Source organism: Monodon monoceros, unplaced genomic scaffold (assembly GCF_005190385.1).
Source record: "Monodon monoceros isolate NGI ecotype Baffin Bay Population unplaced genomic scaffold, NGI_Narwhal_1 Super_Scaffold_12, whole genome shotgun sequence".
Taxonomy (NCBI): Eukaryota; Metazoa; Chordata; class Mammalia; order Artiodactyla; family Monodontidae; genus Monodon; species Monodon monoceros.
In genome coordinates this window covers 67,392,924-67,420,684 of record NW_021703768.1, presented here as the reverse complement: position 1 = coordinate 67,420,684, position 27,761 = coordinate 67,392,924, and the positions used below count along the sequence as shown (strand labels likewise).

At 36.0% G+C, this 27,761-nt stretch overlaps 1 protein-coding gene across 2 annotated transcripts in view; it reads left to right on the top strand.

Moving 5' to 3' along the window:
- Positions 1-27,761, top strand: part of EDIL3 (EGF like repeats and discoidin domains 3) — a 420,308-nt gene that overhangs the window by 107,706 nt on the left and 284,841 nt on the right. For both annotated transcript variants that reach the window (XM_029218099.1, XM_029218098.1), the window contains exon 2: positions 16,200-16,328. In XM_029218099.1, coding sequence (XP_029073932.1) covers positions 16,200-16,328 — 129 coding nt within the window. The remainder of the gene's footprint in view (positions 1-16,199; positions 16,329-27,761) is intronic.

The window sequence follows — 27,761 nt, the reverse complement described above, 5'->3', positions numbered from 1 at the left end:
GAAGAAAAACAATCATAAGCCACACAGACCAGAAGTCATTCATTACTCCTGTTATTAGCTCTATTTTAGTGATTATTAATCTACATCTGTCATTAAATAGGAGGGACAATGACCTCTTTCTAGGCAAATTACTGCTGATATATGCTACTTCAAGCTTCTAAAAGCTTTATTTCTATTGCAAGTGTTTTGTTATTTTCAGGTAATTGTTTGTCATCATTGTATGTCTTGTGATAAGAGAGCTTATACATAAGTTCATTCAAATGTAAATATATGAGATTCTTTCCTCATATATATATATATATATATATATATATAACCTACTATAAACCAGATATTATTCTAGTACTTGCTATCATTGACTCAAACAATGATTCATATCTTGTTCATCCACATAATTTTCCAAGAGGCTGAAATTATCCAAAGATGAGAAGGTAGGCAACACACAATAATACTAAATAATTGGCCTCTAGTCAGAGAATGAAAAGAACTTGAAAAAGATAAAGAACTTGAAGTGGTGAACAGAAAGGTGAAGGAAAACAAGGGCAAGGAAAACCATCCCAACATGCGTAGTTTCTTATTTCTGAAGTCATGCTGACTACATGTGAATTTTATTTTGCCATTGTTATTCTATGCCTTTAGGTAAATTCTGGAGCTTTAGTAAATTTTAATTTTTCATATATAAAATGAGGCTTATTAACAATATCAGCAAAGTTTATCATAGGGATATTATGAGGATTAAGTGATGTAATACTCATAAAGTACTTAGTATAATGTTTGGCACATAAGGCACAAAAATATTAACTAATATTACTATAAAATAATGAACTGTTCTAACAGATCGGCTGACTAGTGGAATGAAAAATATCAAAGGATATATGAAATATGGAAATTTAAGGAAGCAGGTAATTTGTATCCGAAAAAAAAAAAATTCAGGAACAGGTTGAGCGATTTTAGGACTAAGGATAGTTATGTCACCAAGACAGTTATGTCAAAAGGGAGCTCTATGGGGCTTGGGACAAGGAGTTTCCCAAAGGTTTATGTAGTTTGAAGCCCCATACCCCAGATTATTCTAAACTGCATTTATACCATTCTTATATGAGAGTCACTGACAAAATTGCAGAGACAGTAACTCAGCCAACGAGAAAAGGGAGACAAAGTCAAAGCTTCACTAATAGCAGAGATAAACTGATGCTGGATTCTGAGCCCTTGGCCAGAGCTGCATAAAACCCTCCCATTTCAGATCAGGGCTGGTTCAGGGACTGGGAAGGTGCTGGTAGGTATCAAATGATCACAACAATGAGGACAGGAGGGGTACAGAGATTGAATACCAGGTAAGACCTCACACTGTGTGATCCAAAGCAGAATCCAGGCTATTGATAAAATAGAGACAGTGGGTTTTTTAATGCATTCAGTTTCTCAAAGAGTTGTCCATTTCTGTGCTTAGTGGCTTCTTTTAGCAAGTCACATCTCTATTTGGTAGGCCAGAGGGATAACACAGTCTTACTTCCGAACTATTTCCCTGGTCTTCTTTAGTATAAAAGCACTAATATTCTAAATGGAGTTCCATTAAGGCATCTAGAACTCCTGAAGAAAGGGCACTTTACTTTCCTCCTTACAATCAAGCTGTTCCCTAGAAAGATGCAAATTGGTGTGCTAACAGCAATAACCTGATGATACCCGATGAAAACTGGGAAGATGGCAAGAGCACCCACAATTTCTGACTTCCACTGAGTTAATTGTCAGGAACTCCCCTGCCTTAAGAAAACACATTGGCCGTATAGCCATTAAATCTGAATAGCAGATTCCATGTTTGTTAAAAGAATTAAAGAGCTCATTTGTTGTCATGTTTATCAGGAAGCTGTCTACAGAGAGTGGCCTATCAAAGTGATAGGCTAAGACTGTTTTGTCTGTGGATAAAAGGTATAAATTCTGAAATGTGAGAGATTATCTGGAATTAGAGCATTCAGCAACTATTCTATAAAGTGTTGTTTTCATGTGATAATATTGCTGTAAAAGGTGAATATGAAATCATTCACTTTTTACAAAATTTAATCAAGATCTAAATCAGACTTTCAAAATATGACTTACATTCCGTAAATTAGATAGGTGTCTGTCGCTTATTTTTAGTTGAAGGAGGACTAGCTTTAATTTCTGTGATTTCTTTTCTCCACCCACCAAATGGATGAACATATATAGTCAGGGTCAGTGGCACAGTTTATAAGTATGTTATGTAATGAGATGATTGACTACTTTAAACATTCTAGCAGTGACTAGTTGGGGCTGCCCTTAAAACAGTGAAATATATTGCTTCAGCTTTTACATGCTGTAGTTTGAAACTATCATTTTACAGCTGTCTTAAATTATGACTTTTTAAACGAAGATTCTAAATAAAACACAAAAGTAGACTTTGCAAATTTTTTCTGTAATTTTAACATGGCATATCCTTTCTACCTGAAAAAAAAAAAGATTAAATAGGTTATTTAGTGATTAATAAAATGTCTCATTGTTTCTTTGGGTCACTATGCTTAACAGGTGATCAATGTAGCCAATTTGTTTTCCTACTCATTTTCCTTGGAGGTTATGTTTCTATTGTGGCCATGAGGCTTTACATTTAGAAAAGGAAGAATTCACATTCTAAGATCTAAATAATAAGACAATGTGAAATTTCCACCGTTGGACATGGCACTGGATTTCATCTTCTTTGTGTCACCTGATTGTTTTTGTAAAGTCAGTGTGAGTTTGTGCGCTTGACAAAGATTGATGGACTAAGTGTTATCATCATGATGTACTGCATTATTTATGTAAAGCAATCAAATTCTATCTTTTAGTTTGTCCTTTGCTGTCAACTGAAGAACTACGATAGTCTGAAAGAACAATTAACTGGGCTTATAATTTTTGCATAATTATAAAAATATATAATCTTAGAGCATAAAATTCAATAAGCTATCTTATTTATGCATCTTTAAAAAACAAATCCAAAGCAGTCAGGTGTCACTCCTTCGTTTTGTTGACCTTCATCACACCTATCTGGTAAAACAACAAAGCTGGATCAGGGTATCTCCTTCCTGTACGAGCACTAGCTGTTGTCCTCTAACCAGACACATGGTTGGGTACATGTTGCAACTATCAGTTTTTGACTCCAAGCCCAGCTGGGCCCTCAGTGCTTTCCCTCAATCTTTTTTTCTATGCTTTTCCAGGCAGCAACCTTCTATTTACTGCACGTACATATTACTTACTTTTTACTCTTCTCAACCCTCTGATCCCATCACATTTTCACCAGCCCTACTACACAGAGAAAACACCAGGTAGGAGCTCCCTCAATTTATCTAACAGCATCTACAAGCATACAGGCATCCAGGTGAAACTTCATATTCTGTCATCTCCCTCCTCACACCAGAGGTAATTCTTTCCACATGTACTCTGAAGCCCACCCTTCATAGTGTTTTCTCACTCCCTACTCTTCTGAGTATTCCGTCTCTATGGCATCTTTAACTTCTTCTCTTCTGGTAGCTGCTTCCCATCAGCACCAAACACTGTCAGGTTTCTGCCATCTTAAATACACTTCCAGCCCCTGTCTCCCACCCCATTTTCATTTGGATAACATTTTATTTGAATGACACTGACTATATGCCAGGCACTGATCTTTGGCATGGGGAGAATTTGGTGAATAAGTTGATTCCAAACCTAAGAGAGTTTACAAGGTAGAAATATGTGTCTGCTTCTAGACCATGTTTCCAAAAACACCTGTCAGAATTTTTGTTTAGACTCCCATGATTTAAAAGATCAAATTTATGCTAATTTCTCTATCTCTAAACTGAATCTTTCTCCACAGGTTCGAATTCATAATATCAACTTCTCACTAAATATCTCCACATGGATGTCTATAGACATTTCAGTCCAAGCATTTCCAAACGAGAATTCATCATCCCCCTTCACCACCATCCCCAAACTTGCTCCTTAGACCATATTTTCCATCAAAATGAAAGGCAGAGCTTTTTGTTAAATTTTGATGTATGAGTTTCCGCCTTCGTTCTTCTCTTTCTTTTCAACCATCACATTGGATCTATAAATTTTGTCTCTCAATATGTCTTTTGGAATTCACTTCTCTCCATTTAGTTTTTAGTACTCTGATGCAAGCTGGCCATCCATTGTGCCAGAATAAACTTTGCCTCTTCCTCACTGGTCTGTCACCCTTAGACTTTGCCTCCTTGTAATCCATTCTCTGCATTGCATCCAGGGTGAATTATTTGAAGTTCAAATCAGGTCACCCTCATGATTAGACCCCTAAATGGCTGTCCTTTATGCTCAGGAATGCCCAGACTCCTAAGGAGTGTCTTAAAGACACTGCATACCCTGGGCAATGCCTATTCTTCAGTCATCTCTTGCCATTTCTGTTTTCTCTCTTCTCTCTAGCTAAAGGCAGTTTCATCCTGTTTCTTAAGCCTGTGCTCTGGCTCTTCTCCCTATGTCTGCACATGCTTTCCCCTCTGCACGGTCTTTCTGGTCCCACCCCTTTGTCTGGCTGGTTTCTGCTAATCCTCTTGTATTAAATTGGAGATCACTTACCTTGGGAAGGCTTCCTAACTCACAGTGCTGAGTTTGGTGTCCCCTCTTGTGCTCCTTTGGCATCAGGCATTTCCTTTTTCATAGACCTAACATGTAGTGGTAACTACTTGTCAACTTATTTGTGCCTTTTGTTAGACTCTAAAGAACAGGTAATTGTCTGTCAGGGGCCCCATAATATATGCAGCAATTATCACTTAATGTCATGTAAATGGACTTCAGTTTATATTAACTAGACAGATATTCTTCATAGGTAGAAATAATATAGTCAAAAAACACTTGGGAATTCCATTATATGGTTAAATTTTCTGGTGATTTATGAAATCCAGCTAAGTATTCTATGGAAATTCAATATACGTTGGTAGTAGTATCTGTTCTATTCTCCCTAACATGCTGTGCACCTTTATTTTCAATTTGCTGATTCTAGTTTCCTGCAAATATTTTTTTCACAACTCATAGTGAACCAACAAAGAAAGCTAGTCTAATAAATTTCTTTCCTCTTTTGCCTTCCTCTCAACTGAAGGTAGGAAAATACAAACTTCCTTCCTTCCTTCCATCCATCTCTCCTTCCTCCTCCTTTTCTTTCTTTCTTTCCTCACTTTCTCTTATTCGTTTTCCTTCTTCTTTAATAATTGAAATCTTTGGATGAGCTTTAAAAAATGTGGAGGGCTGGGTTCCAACCCCAGTGATTCTGACTTAATTGGACTGGGCATCGGGAATTTTAAAAGCTCCCCTGTGATTCTAATATTCAGCAAAGTTTGAGAACCACCAGATTAGATCATCTCTAATGTTCCTTTCAATTCTAAAAACTCTAGATTTTGTTATTTTAAGGGACTCTCCGGAGTGTTTTAAAATACAAAATATGCCAACAGACTTGTTTTCAAAATGTAGAGCCCAAAATATCTTTGTCTTTTCAAGCAGTTAGCCTTGATTAAAGCTGTGTGTTAAAGGATGTACAATTCAAATAGTCAACACTCAAAATTATTGCTGATATTCTTCTAATTCTATTCAGTACTGTATTTCCTTAGCAGTAAAAAGTTATCTAAAAAGAAAAAATGTCTTTAAAACTAGTGGGATAAACCACAGGCTAACAGCTAAGAAACATCCTGTTTTAAATTAGCTTTAGTATGGCTCAGTGAATCTACAAAGTTTCTTTGTTCATTCATTAGATTTGTGTCTTCTATGACTGCACCGTGGTCATTTGGGGGCGCTGTGAACATTAAGGTGTAGAATTGGATGGTCTTTTATTACAAATATGTCTCATGATTTTCTGGTAAAATGACAGATCCTCTCAACGTGAATAAACTTATTCTTATTGGCTTTTTTAATCTTATTTCCTTCTCTACTCTTCCAAATTGCAGGATGGTCTGAAATATCAACTAAAATTTAGTGTTAAAGCACAAATGAAGCTAACAATCACATCATACCTTTTGAATTGTATTTTTTTTTTGAAATTTATAACTGGACACATTATCAAGCTTTAGCTTGTGAAAGAAGGCTTTAAAATCAAAATCTATTCATCAGACTCATTAGAGCATACAACAAATAAAATTTCAATATTCAGCATAAAATGTGCCTCAAGAGGCACCAAAGTAAATTGAGAGGCCTGTTGTTGATTCAAAGTGACATTTATTTTGTTCTGTACAGTTTCACTGGCAGTAAGTCATAAGGGTGCTAACATTTTCTGTGATTTTTACCAGGTTGAGTATGCAAATTCTCATTTTAACTAGTTATTGCTCACTTGTGTACTAGAATTGGCTCATTTTGCCAAGTACTCTGTTTACAGTTTGGTTCAAAATCTAGCTTGTGCGATTGAAGACAAAACTTTTATTTTCTTTCCGTTTTTAAATGAAATGATAGTATAGCTGCCAAGTTCAGTAAGAGAGCAATAAACTGAAGATGAGGTTGTAGTACACAGACCTGCATTGTCCTGGTTGTGGAGCATGAATTTAAATGGTCTCTTGTATCTCATTGTGGCTTTGACTGTGGTTTTGATTTGCATTTCTCTGGTGATTAGTGATGTTGAGCATCTTTTCATGTGCCTGTTGGCCATCTGTATGTCTTTTTTTTTTTTTTTTTTTGGAAAAATGTCTACTCAGGTCCCCTGCCCATTTTTTAATCAGGTTTTTTGTTTTTTCTTTTTGGTTTTTTTTTTTTTGATATTAAGTTGCATGAGTTCTTTATGTATTCTGGATATCAACCCCTTATCAGATATATCATTTGTAAATATCTTCTCCTATTCAGCAGGTTGTCTTTTCATTTTGTTGATGGTTTCCTTGGCTGTGCAGAAGATTTTAGTTAGATGTTGTCCCATTTGTTTATTTTTGCTTTTGTTGCCCTTGCCTGAGCAGACATCTCACCCCCGCCCCCAAATATTGCTAAGAATGATGTCAAAGAGCTTACAGCCTATGTTTTCTTCTAGGAGTTTTATGGTTTCAGGTCTTGCATTTAAATCTTTAATCCACTTTGAGTTTATTTTTGTGTATGGTGTAATAAAGTAGTCCAGTTTCATTCTTTTGTATGTAGCTGTCCGGTTTTCCCAAAACCCTTTATTGAAGAGGCTGTCTTTCCCCCATTGAATATTCTTGCCTCCTTTGTCATAGATTAATTGACCGTGTAAGCTTGGACCTAGCAGGTGTTATGCTAAGTGAAATAAGTCAGGTAGAGAAAGACATATACAATATGATTTCACTTAAATGTGGATCTAAAAAGCAAAACAAATGAACAAATGAAACAAAACAGAAACAGACTCATAGATACAGAGAAGCAAATGGTGGTTGCCAGAGGAGAACAGGGTGGCAGAATGCGTGAAATAGATGAAGGGGATTAAGAGGTACAAACTTCCAGCTATAATATAAATTAGCCACAGGGATATAACTGTACAGTATAGGGAATATAGTCAATAATATTGTAATAACTGTGGTGACATATGATAACTAGACTTATTGTGGTGATCATTTTGTAATGTATAAAAATATTGAATCACTGTGTTTGTTGTTCACCTGAAACTAATACAATATTGGATGTCAATTATAGTTCCATTAAAAAAGATCAAAAAGTAAAACAAACAAAAATATAGTCTCTTTTACTTTACCACATATAAATATGTATTGTAGTATTCTTCACATTTAATTTGCAGAGATGTTGAAGAAATTAAACAGTATCTTGTGTTAGTGTAGTTACATGCTTGAGAGATATGTTACTACTTTTTTGTTTTTAATTTTACATCTGTATACCAATTTTTTTTCAGAAATGAACAGAGGGCAGGGATGAAGGTACAGACATATTCTAGGTGGCTTCTAGCATTGCTAAAGGAACAGAGAAAATGGAGATGCATGCATTCATCCAAATAAATTATTAATATATTTACAATACTATGTAAATACGGGAGTACATTAGCAATACTGTGTAAATATATTAATATCTAAAAAAGATATCAATATATAAATACACAAGTACATTAATATGTAAATACAATAATATATTTTCAGTAGATGTTTGATAACATAGGAAGAATAGGCTTAGCAGAAATGTCCTTGATTATCATGAGGACAGAGAATTAAATGTATGGCTCTAAATTATAACTTGGCTCTTACTAAGACTGTGTTGCTGACAAAATAAGTTTAGTGACACTTAGTTACTGTGTTCCATATACTCGGCCTTCTTCACATTTCTTGAATTCATCACTGTCTTGCCTATCAGTCGGGCTACACACTTGCCATTCCTCCTGCCTACAAGACTCTTCCTTAGGTTTTAACATGACTAGCTAATGTTCATCCTTCAGCTCAAGTGGCACCTCTTCAGAGAAGCCTTTTTTGACTGGCTATCTTAAGCAACCAGTTCTATTTACAGCCTTTTTCATCCAGTTTGTTCTGTCTACTCGCTGACCCACCCCACCCCTAACATGGCTTTTATTACAGTGGTTAATATCTTGCTTATTTATTTGTTAAGTTTTTCATTATGCATCCGCTCCACTAGACTATACATTCCAGGAATGCAGGAGCCATATGTCTTCATCTAAGCTGCATTCCCAATGTCTAATGTGGCTGCTGGAATATCAATAATGCTAACTGGATCAGTGACCCTCTAATCTGTGAACTGGAGATAGGCAGTAATATATAAAGAAAACTGAGTGCATACACCATCCAAGAGTTTATATATCAATGAGAGAAATTAGCTGTTCTATCCACCTGATTCCCAGAGTAGTGCCAACATAGAATTTTCTCCTTTACTTGGCATTACAAGTTGCACGATTGTATACTGAGCTCACAGAAAAAACACAACCACGATCATAATGGTACAACTTTTAGTGTTTTGGGGTTTTTTATTTGCATTGTCTTGGGCAGTGCTATATGATATTTTATAAATTCATACACACTTTGCAATCCAGGCTAAAAGCTCAGGCAAATTGATAATAAAGTGAAATAAGACAGTCCCTGAATCACCTTGAACAGGTGGTGGGTCAGTGAGAAGAATGAAACGGACACTGACCACAGACAGGATGGTTCCAGTCCAAGCAGAACCCTGGAGAGCGGGGGAAGGGGGTGGGGAAGAGGAGGCAAATGGGAAGTTAAATTTAGCCTGCAATGATTTCTTGCCCCTGGGAGAAACAGTTGCTTCGTTCTATTGCCAAAAGGCAAATCGGCATCAGCTTAATTTGCCTGAGTCTGCCATAAACTGCAGATGGAATCATAAAACATAGTTAGATTCAAATTAAACACATCTGTCCTAATCTAAAGCAGGTGAGGCCAGCCAGCCAAGATGCATCAAGGTATAACACTGCACACAGATTACAATATGTGGAGGTATATTTTAGGAGCCTGCTGACAGTGAAATAAAGAACCATGAAAGCGTGTATTGTCCTCTTTTCCTTTCCTGAGCCTGCCTTCTTGTACTGGTTGCCATCTTAGTTTTAAGACTCAACCAATACATCCACTGGGAAACAAACAAACAGACAACAAAACTTGAAATCCAGAAGTCTATTGCATTTTAATCAGGATTCTTACCTAAACTGATGCTTTCTCAGATTAATTGAAATGACAGGGAATCAGAAGTCCCTACAGTGCATTTTAATTAGACTTGAAATTTTAGCTAGAGAGGGTTTGTTTCTACTTAAGATATCAACCTACATTTGTACCACCCACTGAGGTAGTGGGTGTAGAGAGAAAAAAAGCAGGCTAAGATATGATGGTTTTGACAAAAGTAACTATGTAACTTATCCAAACCAGGGCAGTTTTGAGAGTGAAAGGGGACTATGGTACCAGTGGAGGTGCATGGCTCCAATATCCTTTCAAGAAAGAACAAGCTGTTTGGCTGCAAAGAATGTAATTAGCTTCCAGTGACCTTCTTCTCTAGCACTTTCATGATCCCACTTGAGCCTTATGATTGAGCCTTGAGCCTCCTCCAGCCAATGATTGAACACAGGAAGGGCACTAGTGCCTGGTCATTTCTGCCCTTGGGGGATTCCTCCAAAGTGTAATCTTTGCTCTGGAGCTCCCTGGTAGATTGGCTAAGACTTTGTCAAGTCTGCACTATGGACTGAGGCTCCCCTGCTCAATCCTCGTTCAATAACCGCCCTCCACCCTTTTCACAGATGTCAGATCTGCATCACAAGATGAAGGCTTTTCCTGCCCTTTTCTGCTTCCTCTCCATTTTATCTTTCCTAGGCATTACTTCTCAATAAACTTGATGTACTCTTTGTCTTTGTGGAGAACCCAACTGACAAAGGGGTGCTATTGATAATTAGGTGTGGGGAAACAGATATATAGCACAGCCTCTAATAACCCTAATTATATTTGATGGGCTCTGTTGTGCCCATCAAAACTTTGTTTTTTGCTGACATTGTCCATCTATCACAGGTACATGTGGGAGCCTTTAATCTCAGGCAGACCTTGACATAATAGACCCTAAGTGAATAAACTGGATATTCATATGGTAGTGGATAGGACCTATCACTATTTTCCTCCTTTTTCTTTCTTGAAGAATCTTCCTTCTTTTTTCTCACTTATTTGTTAGTGTGCCCAAGGACCTCTCCTCCCCTCTCCTTTCCTCTCTGCTCCACTCCCCTCCTCTGCCCTCCCTTTAATGACTGTCACTGGAATACAGTATTCATGTCCGTACTTAACAATCCCTGTTTTAGCAAAAGCTCTGTGACTGCTTATCTGCTTATTCAATAGCTTTATGAGACATTTTCATTTTGAATATTCCACAGACTTCTCAAACACAATAATTCCTTTGACACTAACCCCATTATATTTACTTATGAAAGATGGCCTCGTAGTCATACAGACAGGAGCTCTAGAAATCAACCCAGATTTTTTGCTCTCCCTCAACCCCACATCAATTTGGTCACAGTGTCATCTTGATTCTACCTGGTACATTTTGGTCATACCTATTACCTCTTTTCTATGTTTCAAAAAGACACTGAGTAAATATCAATACTGGGGATAAAATATGAGTTTTCACAAGTATTAATTTCTTAGAAATAAGCAGTAAGCAAAAAGAAGGAAAAAAATGTATGAGGACAAGAGAGAAAACAGGTCAGCTGAACAGCAGCTGGCATCTACGAGATATAATGAAAGGTGAACAGATTGTCCTGTCTCATTTTGACCACAGAAGCATCATATGACTGCCACACATACATGGTAGAAAACCGATAAAGTATTAATACCAGAAAGGGTAGCACAAGTACCAAGAAAGTTTTCTTAGGACACCAAAACTCCCCGTGATGATGGGATAACCAAAGGGACCAGACATTGTGGCCTCATGTGACCTTGGGTAAGCTCACATCAGTTAATAAACTTTGCAGGAACCTGGCAGTAGGAGTGAGAGGGATCAGAATGAGAGATCTTGATTTTGGATAAATATATATAGTCTGTATTCTCCAGAACCTCTAAGATACTGTTCATCCCTTGCCTTTCTCCTGTAGAGATTGCTTCTGTCAGTGTGAATAAATCAGTATAAACATCTACAATGTTACTTGATCTGTTGCAATTACTACAACAACAGATCCTGGTCTGGGGAATGTAGAACTCCTCTTTTTGTAGTATACACAGTACCAGAAATATGACTGACATCTTATCAAATAAAGTTTGAGTGTTAGTACTGATCTTCATACAATGAACAGAGTTAGAAGATGGCAGCGTTGTTAGTTTGACTGTACAAAGCTGTGCTGCTTTGCTCACACCAAAGGCAGAGTGGCAGGATCACACTTTTAAACCGGTAATTGGCTCTTTCTAGAAAATCTCAACAATAATGCCTTGTTTCTAATGGGGGGTAGTGATCTGGAAGGACTTTCATTTCCTATTTTATTACCTAGTATTTATTAACTGGATTGGGTTTAAATGGTGCCTGCATTGCTTCCCCTGTCCACAGCTATCTCTAAAGAGGATTAAGAAAATCCTCATTATTTTTTGCTGGGACTTCAAAAGATTAATGCTTAGTCCTTCTGCCATCAGCCTAGACTACTCCATTTGATTCAACGCAATGCTGCCTGAGTCATCATTCCAGAACACAAATGTGATAATATACTTTCCCATATGTAAAGTCCTTTTATGATTTTCCAATGCTTACAGATAAACTTCAGAATTTTTTGTACAGCATACAGAGCCTTTACCCTTCTGAGCTCATTTCTCTCTACTCATCATAGATGTCTATGCTTTAATTATAGTGGCCTACTTGAAGCTCCTGGAATAAGCCATGATCTTTTTCCTTTGTATACGTTATTTTCTTTGCCTGGAATGTTGAGCATATACCCCCTTCCTCTTCTGCGTCACCTAACAGCACTGCGTCTGTATAAAAGTCTCCTGTGGTCCTAAGATTTGGATTATGTATACTAATCACAGCTCTTATTACTATGTGCTGTAATCATTCCCATTTTTTTAATCTCCCATAGTGGGCTCTGCACTTATTGATTGTAAGGACTGTCTTAATTCTTTATGGCTAGCACTTACCTCAGTACCTATCATAAAATGGGTGCTCAAGGAATAGATGGATGGATGGACAAATGTATGGACAAACGGAGGGATGGTTGAATGGCTCACTAGCTAAATATATAAAGAGATAGACAGAGAGTCTATTGAAATATCTTTACCAGTCATCAACCTCTACTTTCAAAGGCATTCTGTAGAATTCTGCCAGGATAGTCTTCTTAAAATAGATCTGACCATGTCAAACTTTAAAATATATGTTAAAAACATTCATTGGCTCCTCATCTTACAAATTATGATGCCACTTTTTAATCTTCCCTGATCTGACATAGATATACTTTCTCAGCCATTGGCAATCAAATACTCCAGGGTCCAGCCATGCTAAATTCTATAGTATTAAAAAAAAAATATTCATTCATTCATTTATTCACTTATTTCATGACTCCATTTTCTAATATATGCTCCAGTACTAATGTAGTATTTTTCTCTATCATGTTAATATAGTTAAAGACTTGCTTTATAAATTTAGCAAATATCTTAACCTCCATTTTCATTTTTCTAAAATTTTAAAGCAATTACTCTGGAAAAGAGGTGAAATAATTCATGGGAAATCTCCTATAAGGGAATAAAGTTCCTAAGAAATACCAAGCAGTAAGGAAGTTGGGACCTCACTGCTTTTTTAAATTTTGAAAAGCCTCATTCCCTTTTAATCCAGGAGGTGGCACCTTCACCTATAAAGCTCTCTTAGAAACTATATGCGCTTTTCTAAATCTGATTCACATCCTCTTTGTGCAATAAAGCAACACCTGTGGGGGGACCTTCAAGATGGTGGAGGAGTAAGACCTAGAGATGAACTTCTCCCCACAAATACATCAAAAATACATCTACACATGGGAACAACTCCTACAGAACACCTACTGAACACTGGCAGAAGACCTCAGACTTCCCAAAAGGCCAGATGACATGATACTATACATAGAGAATCCTAAAGATGCTACCAGAAAACTACTAGAGCTAATCAATGAATTTGGTAAAGTTGCAGGATACAAAATTAATGCACAGAAATCTCTGGCATTCATATACACTAATGATGAAAAATCTGAAAGTGAAATCAAGAAAACACTCCCATTTACCACTGAAACAAAAAGAATAAAATATCTAGGAATAAACCTACCTAAGGAGACAAAAGATCTGTATGCAAAAAATTATAAGACACTGATGAAAGAAATTAAAGATGATACAAATAGATGGAGAGATATACCATGTTCTTGGATTGGAAGAATCAACATTGTGAAAATGACTCTACTACCCAAAGCAATCTACAGATTCAATGCAATCCCTATCAAAGTACCACTGGCATTTTTCACAGAACTAGAACAAAAAAATTCACAATTTGTATGGAAACACAAAAGACCTGGAATAGCCAAAGCAATCTTGAGAAAGAAAAATGGAGCTGGAGGAATCAGGCTCCCTGACTTCAGACTATACTACAAAACTACAGTAATCAAGACAGTATGGTACTGGCACAAAAGCAGAAATATAGATCAATGGAACAGGAGAGAAAGCCCAGAGATAAACCCACGCATATATGGCCACCTTATCTTTGATAAAGGAGGCAAGAGTATACAATGGAGAAAAGACAGCCTTTTCAATAAGTGGTGCTGGAAAAACTGACACCTACATGTAAAAGGATGAAATCAGGGCTTCCCTGGTGGTGCAGTGGTTGAGAGTCCGCCTGTCAATGCAGGAGACATGCCCCGGTCTGAGAGGATCCCACATGCCATGGAGCAGCTGGGCCTGTGAGCCCTGGCCGCTGAGCCTGCGTGTCCAGAGCCTGTGCTCCACAACAGGAGAGGCCACAACAGTGAGAGGCCCGCGTACCGAAAAAATGAACAAACAAACAAAAAACAAAACAGATGAATGGATAAAGAAGATGTGGCATATATATACAATGGAATATTACTCAGCCATAAAAAGAAACGAAATTGAGTTATTTGTAGTGAGGTGGTTGGACCTAGAGTCTGTCATACAGGGTGAAGTAAGTCAGAAAGAGAAAAATACTGTATGCTAACACATATATATGGAATCAAAAAAAAAAAGGTTCTGGTGAGCCTAGAGACAGGACATTTATAAAGACACAGACATAGAGAATGGACTTGAGGACATGGGAAGGGGAAGGGTAAGCTGGGACAAAATGAGAGAGTGGCATTGACATATATACACTACCAAATGTAAAATAGATAGGTAGTGGGAAGCAGCTGCATAGCACAGGGAGATCAGCTTGGTGCTTTGTGACCACCTAGAGGGTTGGCGAGTGAGGGTGGTAGGGAGGTGCAAGAGGGAGGGGAAATGGGGATATATGTATACATATAGCTGATTCACTTTGTTATACAGCAGAAACTAACACAACATTGTAAAGCAATTATACTCCAGTAAAGTTGTTAAAAAATAAATAAAGGCATGCCCGTGACTCTCTCCCTGTTTTTCACTCCAGACTTAATCTACTTTGTGCTACTTTGTGTATTTTAAGGTTACTCAGGGATAACACCCTTAAGATTTCTAGAATTCCTTTTTTATTTAGCTGAGAGATTCTTTCAGGCTACACCTGAATTATATGAAATGTTTTCACAAAGGTCTTGTAGCTACATCCTTCATTTTATATTTATGTTGAGGCCATCCTTCTGACAAAGCTCTGGATTTGATCTTTCACTGGTTTGAGAGGCTGAAGTTGAGAAATTATTTTCTATCACGAGTCCTGGTGCCTCTCTATTCCTTTTCTTTACTTTCAAAATCATCAGTTCTTTATTTAGCATGTCTCTCTCTTGTAATGCCTTATCAGATACAGCTATTAAGAGTCAAGTGACCCTTTAACATTCTGACTACAAATCTTATTACTCATATACAGAAGTTTATTAGGTACATTTTCTATCACCCAAGTATCCTCAGGTGATAGTTTTACCAACTGCTTCTCTCTATATAGCAGGGAGAGCTCTTTTTCTAGCCTCCTGTAGCCATTCTTTCAGTGCCTTTCTGGATTCCATCTGCCACCAGTATCAAAACCAAGGCCACATATTTTAGGTTTTGTTACCGCACAACTTATTTCTCTTTCCTCTCATGTTTCTCTCAACTCTCTCAAGCAAGAGAGAGATTTTATTCTCAGGGTGGTTGCAGGGTTCTAAGAGAGGAAGCAGAAATATTCAAGTGGTTTTTCAAACCTCAGCTGACTTCAGGTCTCCTAACATCCTATTGGCCAAAGCAAGTCACATGGACAAGCCCAGACTCTAGGGATCAAGAAATAAACCCCACCCCTTTATCGAGAGAAATTGCAAAGTTACAGAGCAAAGCGTGTGGATATAGATAGGTTATTTATTGGAATAATTAATAAACCAGTCAACCAAAGATATTTCAGTTAATCTTCTTTAACAAATTAGACAATATTTCATTTACATGTAATGAAGGGACCCAACCTGAGTTAATCGCTTTTAGTATGCAATTCAACATGCAGTGTTTGAATCGTAAAATTTAATTTTTACCGTGTTACATATCATCTCTCTTAGAAGCACATGGTTTCAAATGGGTCTTGCCTACCTTGCCTGTAAATCTAAATAGTATGGTGACTTTACCAAAGGAAGATGAGTGGGGTATGTGAAATAGTACAGTTCACTGCCTAAGACAAGAAAAGTCAATATCTGTTTCTTTGTTCCTCAGGTGATATTTGTGATCACAATCCATGTGAAAATGGAGGTATCTGTGTGTCAGGATTGTCTGATGATTCCTTTTCCTGCGAGTGCCCAGATGGCTTCACAGATCCCAATTGTTCTAGTGTTGTGGAGGTTGGTAAGTGTAAGATTTAAGCATTTCAATAGTTATCCTCTTTGTTTTCATGAGTGACTGACAAATTTGGCTGTCAGTGCATTATGGGTACTCTGTATAAGATTCTTACGTGTTGCTAATTAGTTTACTTCTCTGTAGGCCTCTTAATTTTAACATTTTTATTTTATATTTAAAGTATATTTTTATTCATAGTGCTCTCAAAAAATTTAAAAATATATTTTAGTGATGAACATTATACTTTAAAGGCACTACATGTACTACTTGAATATAGTAAATTTATTTTTCTAATATTAATATATATTTAAATTTTATTTTCACTGGAAAGCAATTCCCAAGTCAATTTATTCAAGTTAGATAGTCACTCTGAATAAAATAGAACTTATTTTAGTGATTGAAAATATTCATCAGTATTTTGTAGCTGTTCTAATCATTACTTTTCTAAGACTATAAATACATGATGAAAGAAAAAATATTCTAGCTGCATTGTTCTTCAAAGTCTCAAAAACACGCTTGGCAAATATTAGTCAGTGATCACATTTCAAAATGTTTTTCATCTGTGAAGTACTTCATTGGCATGTATAGTTGTGGATTCAGGGTGGCTTCCATAATTTCCAAATAGTTCTCCATTAAGCAGATATCGGTACTTTAAATAATTTAGCACTACATAAATTTGTATAGAGGTTTTTTCTCTGATTAAAAGTAATACCATGGTTAAGTTGGAAGAAAATTTTTTTCATGTCAGTAAAAGAAGAAAAAAGTGAACTATATCTGTTCGATATAGGGAAACCAAACATGTATTGGATTAAAGTTCAGTCAGCCAGCATAAACCTTGGAAAAGTCAGAGATGTCCATAGCTTTTCAAAAATAGTTTTGAAGAAGAAAAGTAGTTCTGTCTACAGGAAAGGATCAGTGTGAGTTACTCACCATTGTATCTAATGCACCTAACTAGTTCCTTTATGTGTAGTAGGAGCCCAATACCCAATAACTTGGTTGAATGAATGAAAGAATAATTAAATAAAACCACTAACCAGCCATTTTTGGCCACTATTAATTGCATTTTAGTGTGCTTTATTTTTTAAATGTGTTTTACTTGTATTTTTATGTTACATTGGTATGAATGTATTACACTCGAAAAAGTTAATTATATTATTGCTGAAAAGTACTATGTTCATTTGATTCATTTCAAAGACAATTCTCTTTTAAGGCTTTTATTAACTTGCTGTTATTTTAGGGGATTTGATTCAGTGCCATAGAAATAAAACTGTTGTAACCACTTTGACCAAGTCTCCAAATATGTACAGTGAGTTTCAGAATTTAATATGAGAATGCTATCCTTACAAAAGTCTATATCTCTGAAGAAAATTAGAATGATAAATATTCCCAACAGGAATATATAATAGCATAAAAAAGAGTTATATTTTAAGCCCACTGACCCCAAATCGGCAGTGCCTTAGATTTGCAGTATATAATGTTTTTGTTGCTACTTTGTAAGAGCCAAATCTGGAACTGAAGAGGCAAATGTGTTTAAATAATTAAGAAACCAGTATCTTTATAGAATTTTGAAGTAAATACTTGAATACTTTAGGCCATATTTTTAAACATTAATTCAACATTTGTCATTTTATCAGAAGAATGATACTATAGGCTGCAACACTTTAAAAACTAAACGTACTGCCATATTCCTCTTAGTTCAATGAGACTTTGAGAAATCAAATGCTTATAGAATTAAGTTTTACTTAGATTCATTATTCTCTGTTATTAAAACACCTCACATTTCTTCTACCTCTTTGTTAACTCTTGCATATAATCAGGGAATACTAAGTATTTATTGAATAAAAATACTTAATAGCAATGCCTTTAATATCTAGCCTACCTTATTTTTTTCGTGTCTTTAAAACTAATTATTGGTACAAAATATATGAACATTAGATCATTAAAGACAATCCCGCCTTTTTAATTTAAAAAAATCTACCACTTTTCTGGAACATTTCTGGGACATTGCTGTTGTTGTTTCCCTGCTGTTGGGTAGCACCAGTGCAGAAGAGCTGAGTGTAATGCTAGAATTTTATACCAGAAAAACCTCAAAAGCTATAGGTATTTTGATGTGATATCATAAAGGACAAAAGAGTTGAACTGTCACCATTGCTGTATTTTTACTTTAACATTAATCCTTGCAAAGATGGAGATATGCTGCTAGCCTTTTGAACCATATATATTTTGTGATTATATGAAGTTCTAAATCACCTTATTAAAACTTGCATTTTGATCTAACTTTAAAAATTATTATTACTCTATACTACAATCAAAAATATACTCTATTGTAGTGCATTTGGAGAGGGGAATTTCAAACATATGCTACTCTCAGAGATAAAAGTTGATTCTTGATTTTACCTCAAACTTCATTAATTTGCAGTAGCCTTATTATAAGTTCTTGATGCTACTTATTTCAAAGAGAGCCTCATCCATTTTTGGACTTTTACTCTTCCCTCTCAAAGCATCTAGTGTCAGGTAAGCACAAAACACTTTACTCCCTTTGTGACCAAACCTCACATCACTTACATTCCTATGCTACCTGTGGAAGTTTGGAGAAATTAACTTGCTCAGATTTGTGAACTTCATTCACTAGGCAGCATTGCTCTTCTTTGTACTTAATTCTTGATCTAGCTGTGTACTCCAATATCCATACTTTATCTCTATCACTCCCTGTCTCTTTGCCTGCCCACCCAGCACACACACACATCCCCCTTATACAGACATACCTACAGACCGTGATGTTCTCAGCCTCTTAGAGTTATGAAAACTCACTTCTGATATCCACAAAAGGCAATAGGAAAGCATCTTTATGAGCAAAGGGAAGGAAAAGAGCCTAGTTAGCATCCTCTGATTTGAAGACATCAGCCAGATTTACCAGTGTTTACATAGACGTGCAGTGGACAGTGCAACCTTCTCCAGGGGACTGGTAGATAAGCACCATGTGGTTAAGACCCTAATTACTCCCCAGTTACTTGCTCACGTTCTTGAATGGCACTGTGCAGTTTGGAGCCAAAAGTTGACACATTTATTTCATAGAAAAATTTCTATTACTAGTGAACATTCTAGCATTCATATATGGAAACCTTGGGAATTATTAAATTGTCCAAGTTCCATGGTATAATTCTCCTCTGTATGCTATCAGAGTATTTCTGTAAACTAATAACAAATATATATTTTAAAACTCAATTGCATAGTATATTAATGCAACCAAAGAGGACAGAGTAAGTGATTGACTTAAAAAAAATAAAATCTTAGTTTTCATTTATTCTTAAACAAATATTTATTTAGCACTGACTAAGTAGTAGTTACCTAATGGTAGAGATGCATTGATAAACAAATTTACAGGAATTACTGTTTATCTAGGAAAGCAGATAAATAAGTAGATAAATATGATGGGTATTGTAATAGGAGAAGTAGATAGAGCCATTAGAATATAAAGCAGGTGTCATTTTTTAAGCTAGGTGTCAGAGAATGCATGCCTACCTGAAAAAAATAATATTTTGACATAATTCTAAAAAATAATTTTAATCTACCAGGCAGAAGGCTAAAAGTATTCCAGACAGAGGAAATAATTTTTAGGAAAACCAGGATATAAGAAAAGTCATAATTCCATGAACTGAAAGAAATTTACTGTGGCTTAAAAGTGGAGAGACATGATGGCCATTAATGAGTCTGGAGTTGGTGATGGTGGCAGATTCTGCAGGGTTGCATGATGTTTTGTGGAATTTGGACTTCGTTCTAAGAGTGATGGAGAGGATTTGTACTTTTAGAAGATCACTGTCACTGAAATATGGGGAAAAAATTAGAGCAGAGTATGGCAGGGGACAATTTGTTGTCTACTGCAGAGACCAGGTCAGACTTGATGATCTTAGCCTGGGTCAGTGTAGTAACAAAGAGGATGGAGAGGAGTCAATAAGTATTTAAAGGATACAACAGATAAATTTCCATGACTTATGGGGTTACTGGATAAAAGGGGTTTGCATAAAGGGACGAGTAAAGAAGAAACATCTCAAATTTCTGGCCTGAGCAACTTGGAGCCATTTACTGAGACAGTGAAAATTGAGGATACACTGGATTGGAAGGCAGAAAATGAGTTGAGTATTTCACATACTGAATTTGAGGAATCTGCTAGACATCCGTAAAGAAGTCCGGCATAGGGCTTCCCTGGTGGCGCAGTGGTTGAGAGTTCGCCTGCCGATGCAGGGGACACGGGTTCGTGCCCCGGTCCGGGAAGATCCCACATGCCGCGGAGCGGCTGGGCCCGTGAGCCATGGCCGCTGGGCCTGCGCGTCCGGAGCCTGTGCTCTGCAACGGGAGAGGCCACAACAGTGAGAGACCTGCATACCGCAAAAAAAAAAAAAAAAAAAAAGAAGTCCGGCATAGATTGGGAAGTCATAATTATATAGACAGTGATTTAAGCTCAGGGACTGTATGAATCTGTCCAGAAGCAGAATAACTTGTGAAAAGAAGAGAGGACCAAGAAATGGAAACTGATGAGAGGTTCATCAATAATTAAGCAATAGGCAGAGAAAGTAAACGCTATAAAGAAGACTGAGAAGGAGTAGTTAGGGAGACAGAAGAGAAACCAGGAAAGCATTGTGCCCCAAAAGTTAAGGGTAGACAGGAATGGGTGGTCAGCAATGTCAAATACTGTGGAGAAGTTGACCAAGGTAAACACTTACACTGATTACATGTAACTTATGGATGATCTTGCCAAGATCAATTTTGCTGGAGTTGTGAGGAAAGAGCTAGGTTGTGGCACATGGAAGATTTAGAGGAAATTTTTTAAAAAGTAGCTAGGAATACAGGGGAACTTCCTCAACTTGATAAAGAACATCTATAAAAAACCTACAGCTACCATCATACTTAATGATGAGAAATTCAAAGCTTTCCTGCTAAGATCAGAAACAAGGCAAGGATGGCCCCTCTCACCACTCCGTTTTAATATTGTACTGGAAGTGCTATGTAATGCAATAAGACAAGTAAAGGAAATAAAAGTATACAGATTGAAAAGAAAGAAATAAAGCTGTCTTTGTTCACAGATGATGTAATCATTTAGAAAATCCTAGAGTCAACAAAAAAAATCCTCCTGGAACTAATGAGGACCTATAGCAAAGTTGCAGGATGCAAGGTTAATACACAAAAGTAAATCATCTTCCTATATAACAGCAATGAACAAGTGGAATTTGAAATTAAAAAACAGTATATTTAAGCTAGCACCCACAAAAATTAAATAGATATTTAAAACTCTGATGAATGAAATCAAAGAAGAACTAAATAAATGGAGAGGTATTTGTGTTCATGGATAGGGAGACTTAGTATTGTCAAGATGTCAGTTTTTCCCAAATTGATCTATAGATTCAAGCAATCCCAATCAACATCTCAAGAAGTTATTTTGTACGTGTCAACAAACTGATTCAAGAGCTTATATGGAGAGGCAAGGGATACATTATAGCCAGCAGAATATTAGAAGAGAAGAGCAAAGTTGGAGGAATGATAATACCTGACTTCAAGACTTACGGTAATGCTATAGTACCCAAGACAGTGTGGTATCAAGAAACAATAGACAAATAGATCAATGGAACAGAATGAAGAGTTCAGAAATAGATATATATTAATATAGTCAACTGGTCATTGACAAAGGAACAAAGGCAATACAATGGAGCAAAGGGAGTCTTCTCTACAAATGGTGCTGGAACAACTGGACATTCACATGCAAAAAAATGAATATAGACATAGATGTCCTTCACAGAAAGTTAATTCAAAATGGACCAAATATGTGTGTGTGTATGTATGTGTGTGTGTGTGTGTGTATAATATGTATAACTGAATCACTTTGCTGTACAGCAGAAATTAACTCAGCATTATAAATCAACTATGCTTCAATTAAAAAAAAATGGATCATAGACCTAAATGTAAAGTGCAAAACTATAAAACCCCTAGGAAATAACATGAGAGAGAATCTAGAAGACTTTGAGTATGAAGATAACTTTTCTAATACAACACCAAAGACATAATCCATGAAAGAAAGAATTGATAAGCTGGGCTTTATCAAACTTCCGCTCTGTGAAAGACAGTGTCAAGAGAATGAGAAGGTAAGCCACAAACTGGGAGAGTATATTTGGAAAAAACATAGCTGTTCTCCAAAAAAAATCTTGGCTGTTCTCAAAAATATACAAAGAACTCTTAAAACTCAACAATAAGAAAGCAAGCAGCTTGATTTAAAAAATGAGCCAAAAGCCTTAAAAAACACCTCACCAAAGAAGACATACAGATGGCAGATAAGCATATGAAAAGATGTGTCGTCAGGGAAATGCAAATTAAAACAATGAGATACCACTACACACCTATCAGAATGACCAAAATCTAGAACACTGACAACACCAAATGCTGGAAAGCATCTAGAGCAGTAGAAACTCTCATTCACTGCTGGTGAGAATGCAAAAGTGGTGCAGCCATTTTGGAAAATAGTTTGGCGGTTTCTTACTAAGCAAAACATACTCCTACCATGTGATCCAGCTATCATGCTCCTTGGTATTTACCAAAAGAACTTGGAAACTTATGTCCACGCAAAAACGTGCACACGGATGCTTATAGCAGTTTTATCTGTAACTGACAAAACTTGGAAGCCACCAAGATGTCCTTCAGTATGTGAATACATAAATTGTGGTACATCCAGACAATGGAGTATTATTCAGCTCTTTAAAAAATGAACTATCGAATCATGAACAGACATGGAGGAAGCTTAAATGCATATGACTAAGTGAAACAGCCAGTTTGAAAAGACTACATACTGTATGAATCATAGATGACCTTCTGGGAAAGGCAGAACTGGGGACGGTAAAAAGATCAGTGGATGCTGGGGCAGGGTGGTAGGGATGAGTAGCAATATACCAAAGATTTTAGGGCAATGAAAATGCTCTGTATGATACTGTAACATTGGATACATGTTACTATGCACTTGTCCAAACCCATGCAATGTACAACACCAAGAGTAAGCCCTAATGCAACCTATAGACTTTGGATGATTATGATGGGTAAATGTACGTTCATCAGTTGTAGCAAATGTACCATTTTGGTGGGGAGTGGTGATGATGGGAGAGGTGCTTGTGCGGCGTCAGAGACCATATGGGAAATCTCTTTACCTTCCTCTATTTTGCTGTGAATCTAAAACTGCTGTAAAAAAGTAGTCTTTAATTTTTAAAAATAACTATAACAGACATTCATCAATTTATTCACTTATTTGCCCATCCATCAAGTATTTAGCGAGCACATACTATGTGTTAGACACTCTTCCTGGCAGTGAGGATATGACCATTAAAAAAGAGGCTTTGCCTTCACAAATCTTCTAGTCAAAAGGGGAACTAGACAGTAAACCACTACACTTATCATGGTAAGCTCTATTAAAAAAATAAAAACAAGGGCTTCCCTGGTGGCGCAGTGGTTGAGAGTCCGCCTGCCGATGCAGGGAACACGGGTTCGTGCCCCGGTCTGGGAAGATCCCATGTGCCGCGGAGCGGCTGGGCCCGTGAGCTATGGCCGCTGAGCCTGCGCGTCCGGAGTCTGTGCTCCGCAACGGGAGAGGCCACAACAGAGAGAGACCCGCGTACCGCAAAAAAAATAAATAAAAAAAAATAAAGACAAGTGTGAGGTAGAATAAAAGGAGGTTATTTTTGGATAGGACTATTAGGAAAGGCTGAAAGGTTGATGTTCTAACAGAGAGAAGAGCTGAGATACCTTCACTGCATACAGATGGCAGATGAGGACAGTAACTAAAGAGGGATTTGGGCCAAGGGGGGTTTTCCTTTAAAATAGAACTATAATGACATTATGATTCAGAAATATGATATAAAACCTAAGCTTCTGTTTTACTAAGAATAAACTAAATCAGATGACTCATATAGATATTTTAATGATATTTAGCATACGCTTAACCTATTAAAACTATCATTCTGACAATAGAGGACATAAACATTGGAATTTTGTAGTAATTTAAAATCCATCATCACTTTTAGAAAGAATTCAAAGTACCTGTGTTTCTGAGAGTAGTTCAGTACAGGGAAACAAAGCATATAATTTCATTTCTAGTTCTTCCTCCTTATCCTGTCTGTCATTTCATTGGCTTCTAATCAGGTTTTTTCTAAATATCCTTCTGCTTCCATTTCATTATGAGAAATTGGTTACATTTGCCCCAGAAACACGAAGTATCTCGTAAAAACTAAAAAAAAAAAAATACACACCAATTTCCACTGTACGTCTTGCACCATGAATAACCATATTCATGTTTATCTTTTAGAAGATGACCAGTGACAGAATTTCAAGTATTGTAGTAGAGGCTGAGTCTCTCTAAAAGACTTCTTCTTAATGAGCATGAAATATCAGAATATTGATAAGCTTTAAGTAGATCTCTTGGGTAGAGTGAGGCTACTTTTAGATTTCTGAACTTTGGTTACCAAATGAGAGATTTGGTAAATTTCAGTTAAATTATTCATATATTAGATGAAATTATGAGTAATTGTCAGGTTTTTTTTTCCCCTTAAGATTACTTCTTGGACTAAGGAAAGATAGCTCATGATTGAATCCATATTTCTAGAAATTATAATGAGAGCTATTCTGCATACACTAAAATAGTTTCTCAAAAGCTGCTAGCCATGGATGATAGCTTAGAAATTTCTCAGTCAATAAGAGTCAAAGGCATTTATTTTCAGAGTTATGTTTACTTACTTTTTTGTTAATAAAAATGATTAAATATGTGTTCTTACAAATAGAATTGTACATTTAAATGACAGAATTAATAATTTAAGAGAAATGTTTTGCCATTTATTTTGCATATATTATAGAAAAATAATTTTGTTTTATATATATTTAAATTTCTATAACATAGCTTATAAACCAGCTTATTAATTTTAAAGTGGTTCTAATTTACTGTTAATAATAATAATCAGAGTTTGTTAGCTTGCAATTCCAAGCCCTAACATTTATATACTAACCTCAGAAAACACATGTATAACATCAAAGGACTTCAGAAAATATCAAGTACAGAAATCCTCTCTTGCCCAGTCAAAAGATGAGTGCCAATTTGTGGTAAGGCTTTTATTTTCAGGAAAAGACAACAAATTAATGTAATAAATTAATTCTTTTTTGTTGTATACCATTTAAACCGGAATAAATACTTCGTGAATGAAGGGATAGTAGATGTGTATCATTAAGCTTTTTCTGCTTAACAAATCACAAATTTAGAGGCTTTAAACAACAATTCATCTCAAAATTCTGTAAGTCACCTAAGTGGTATTCTGGTTCACTGGCACTGGATAGTTGAAGATGGCTTGGCTAGTATGGCTTGTCTCTGATAGATCAAGCTTCCTTACATAGTGGTTGTGGGAAGGTCCCAAGAGCAGTGAGAAAGATCAAATCACAATTACAAGCACTTATCAAACCTCAGCCTGTGTCACATTAGCTAACTACAGTTTTGATGGGAAGATTTGCCACTTCATGTTGCAAAGGCAAGGGTGCAAGAAGGGAAGAATTTATAGCCAGTTTTATAATTTACCATAGAATGTTAGTTGCTTTTCTTTTTATTCAATTTTTTAACAGTTTTTATTGGCAGTGCAAAAAGTTGGTAAACATATAGATATGTTTGTGGATATTTATTTTTATGTTACTAGCTATGAATACAAAAATTTTAGTAACACTGATTTTTATCAAAAAAAATCCTCTATTTTTTATAAGGGAGGAAAAAGTAAAAACTCTTTTAAAAGGAAAAGCTTGATTATTTTCTGTTTATTTTAGGGAAATACATTGAAGAAATTAGAAAAGTGAAAATGCAAAGTGACATTAATTTTTCCTTTTATTCAGATTCCAAATGGAGTGGCATGAAATTGGTTGTGGCACTACCAAAATGTACAATTCTGCATATTTATGAAAAGTACTATTTTAAAGTGATAGGCTAAATGACATATTTAGCATTAAACTCTGGGAAATTTTTCTCTTCCAATTTAGTGGAAAAGAGGTCTACAGGAGACTTGCAAATGACTTATAAAATAGAGAAAACATGCCCAACAATCTTTAAAACCTTCTCTACTGTTACTTGGTTTTATCTTCTTCATTGATTTTTCACCATTAATCTATTGCTTGATTTTAACAATTATAGCTATTGTTTGTTTCCTTTCAGTTGAATTAAGTACCCATCAACCCACGGTATCCTAAACAGAGCAAGTCATTTAAAAATAACATTGTTTTTAACCAATTGTGACAAGGTGTTAAAGTCTAATCATTTCAGGGAAATTGATATGTTGCTGGAGAATGAACAAAATCTTCTTCCTATGATTACAATAGAAACAAGAAAATGAAAACATAATTTAGGTTGAGTTGCTAAATACCATTAACAGGAAGAAAAGTGAACAGTATGTACATTGTTTTTATCTTGACATAGCCAGCTATATTTAAGAATTTATATTTTACATAGAATTATTGATTTTCTTCATTACAAGAGTAATAAAGAAGAAAACTTAGGAAATATAAAATAAAAGAAGTAAATAAAAAGTATCATAATCCTAGGTTATTTATACTTTCATTATCTTTTGTATCATTTACCTACATCTAAAGTTCTATCTATGTCTGTATCTATAGCCATATACAGTCATATAAAGAGTGATAGCAATTTAAATTGCTATTATATACAATTAAATTGCTATTGTAGACAGTTTATATAAAATTGTCTACTTGTGTTTATGTGTGTACATATGTGTGCATAAAACATACTATACATAGCATATTCTTTGATCATTCTTTTTCACTTAGGATATGAAATTAAAATCTTTCCAATTCATTAAAACTTCTTTCCTGACATTATTTAAAATATCAGGCTAACATTCCATCACTTACCTTCATTTTATTCAGCCAGCCCCTATTTTTTTTTTAACATCTTTATTGGAGTATAATTGCTTTACAATGGTGTGTTAGTTTCTGCTTTATAACAAAGTGAATCAGCTATACATATACATATATACCCATTTCTCCTCCCTTTTGTGTCTCCCTCCCACCCTCCCTATCCCACCCCTCTAGGTGGACACAAAGCCCCGAGCTGATCTCCCTGTGCCATGCAGCTGCTTCTCGCTAGCTGTTTTACATTTGGTAGTGTATATGTGTCCATGCCACTCTCTCACTTCATCCCAGCTTACCCTTCCCCCTCCCCATATCCTCAAGTCCATTCTCTACATCTGTGTCTTCATTCCTGTCCTGCCCCTAGGTTCTTCAAAACCATTTTTTTTTTTTAGATTCCATATGTATTTGTTTTTCTCTTTCTGACTTACTTCACTCTGTATGACAGACTCTAGGTCCAGCCACCTCACTACAAATAACTCAATTTCATTTCTTTTTATGGCTGAGTAATATTCCATTGTA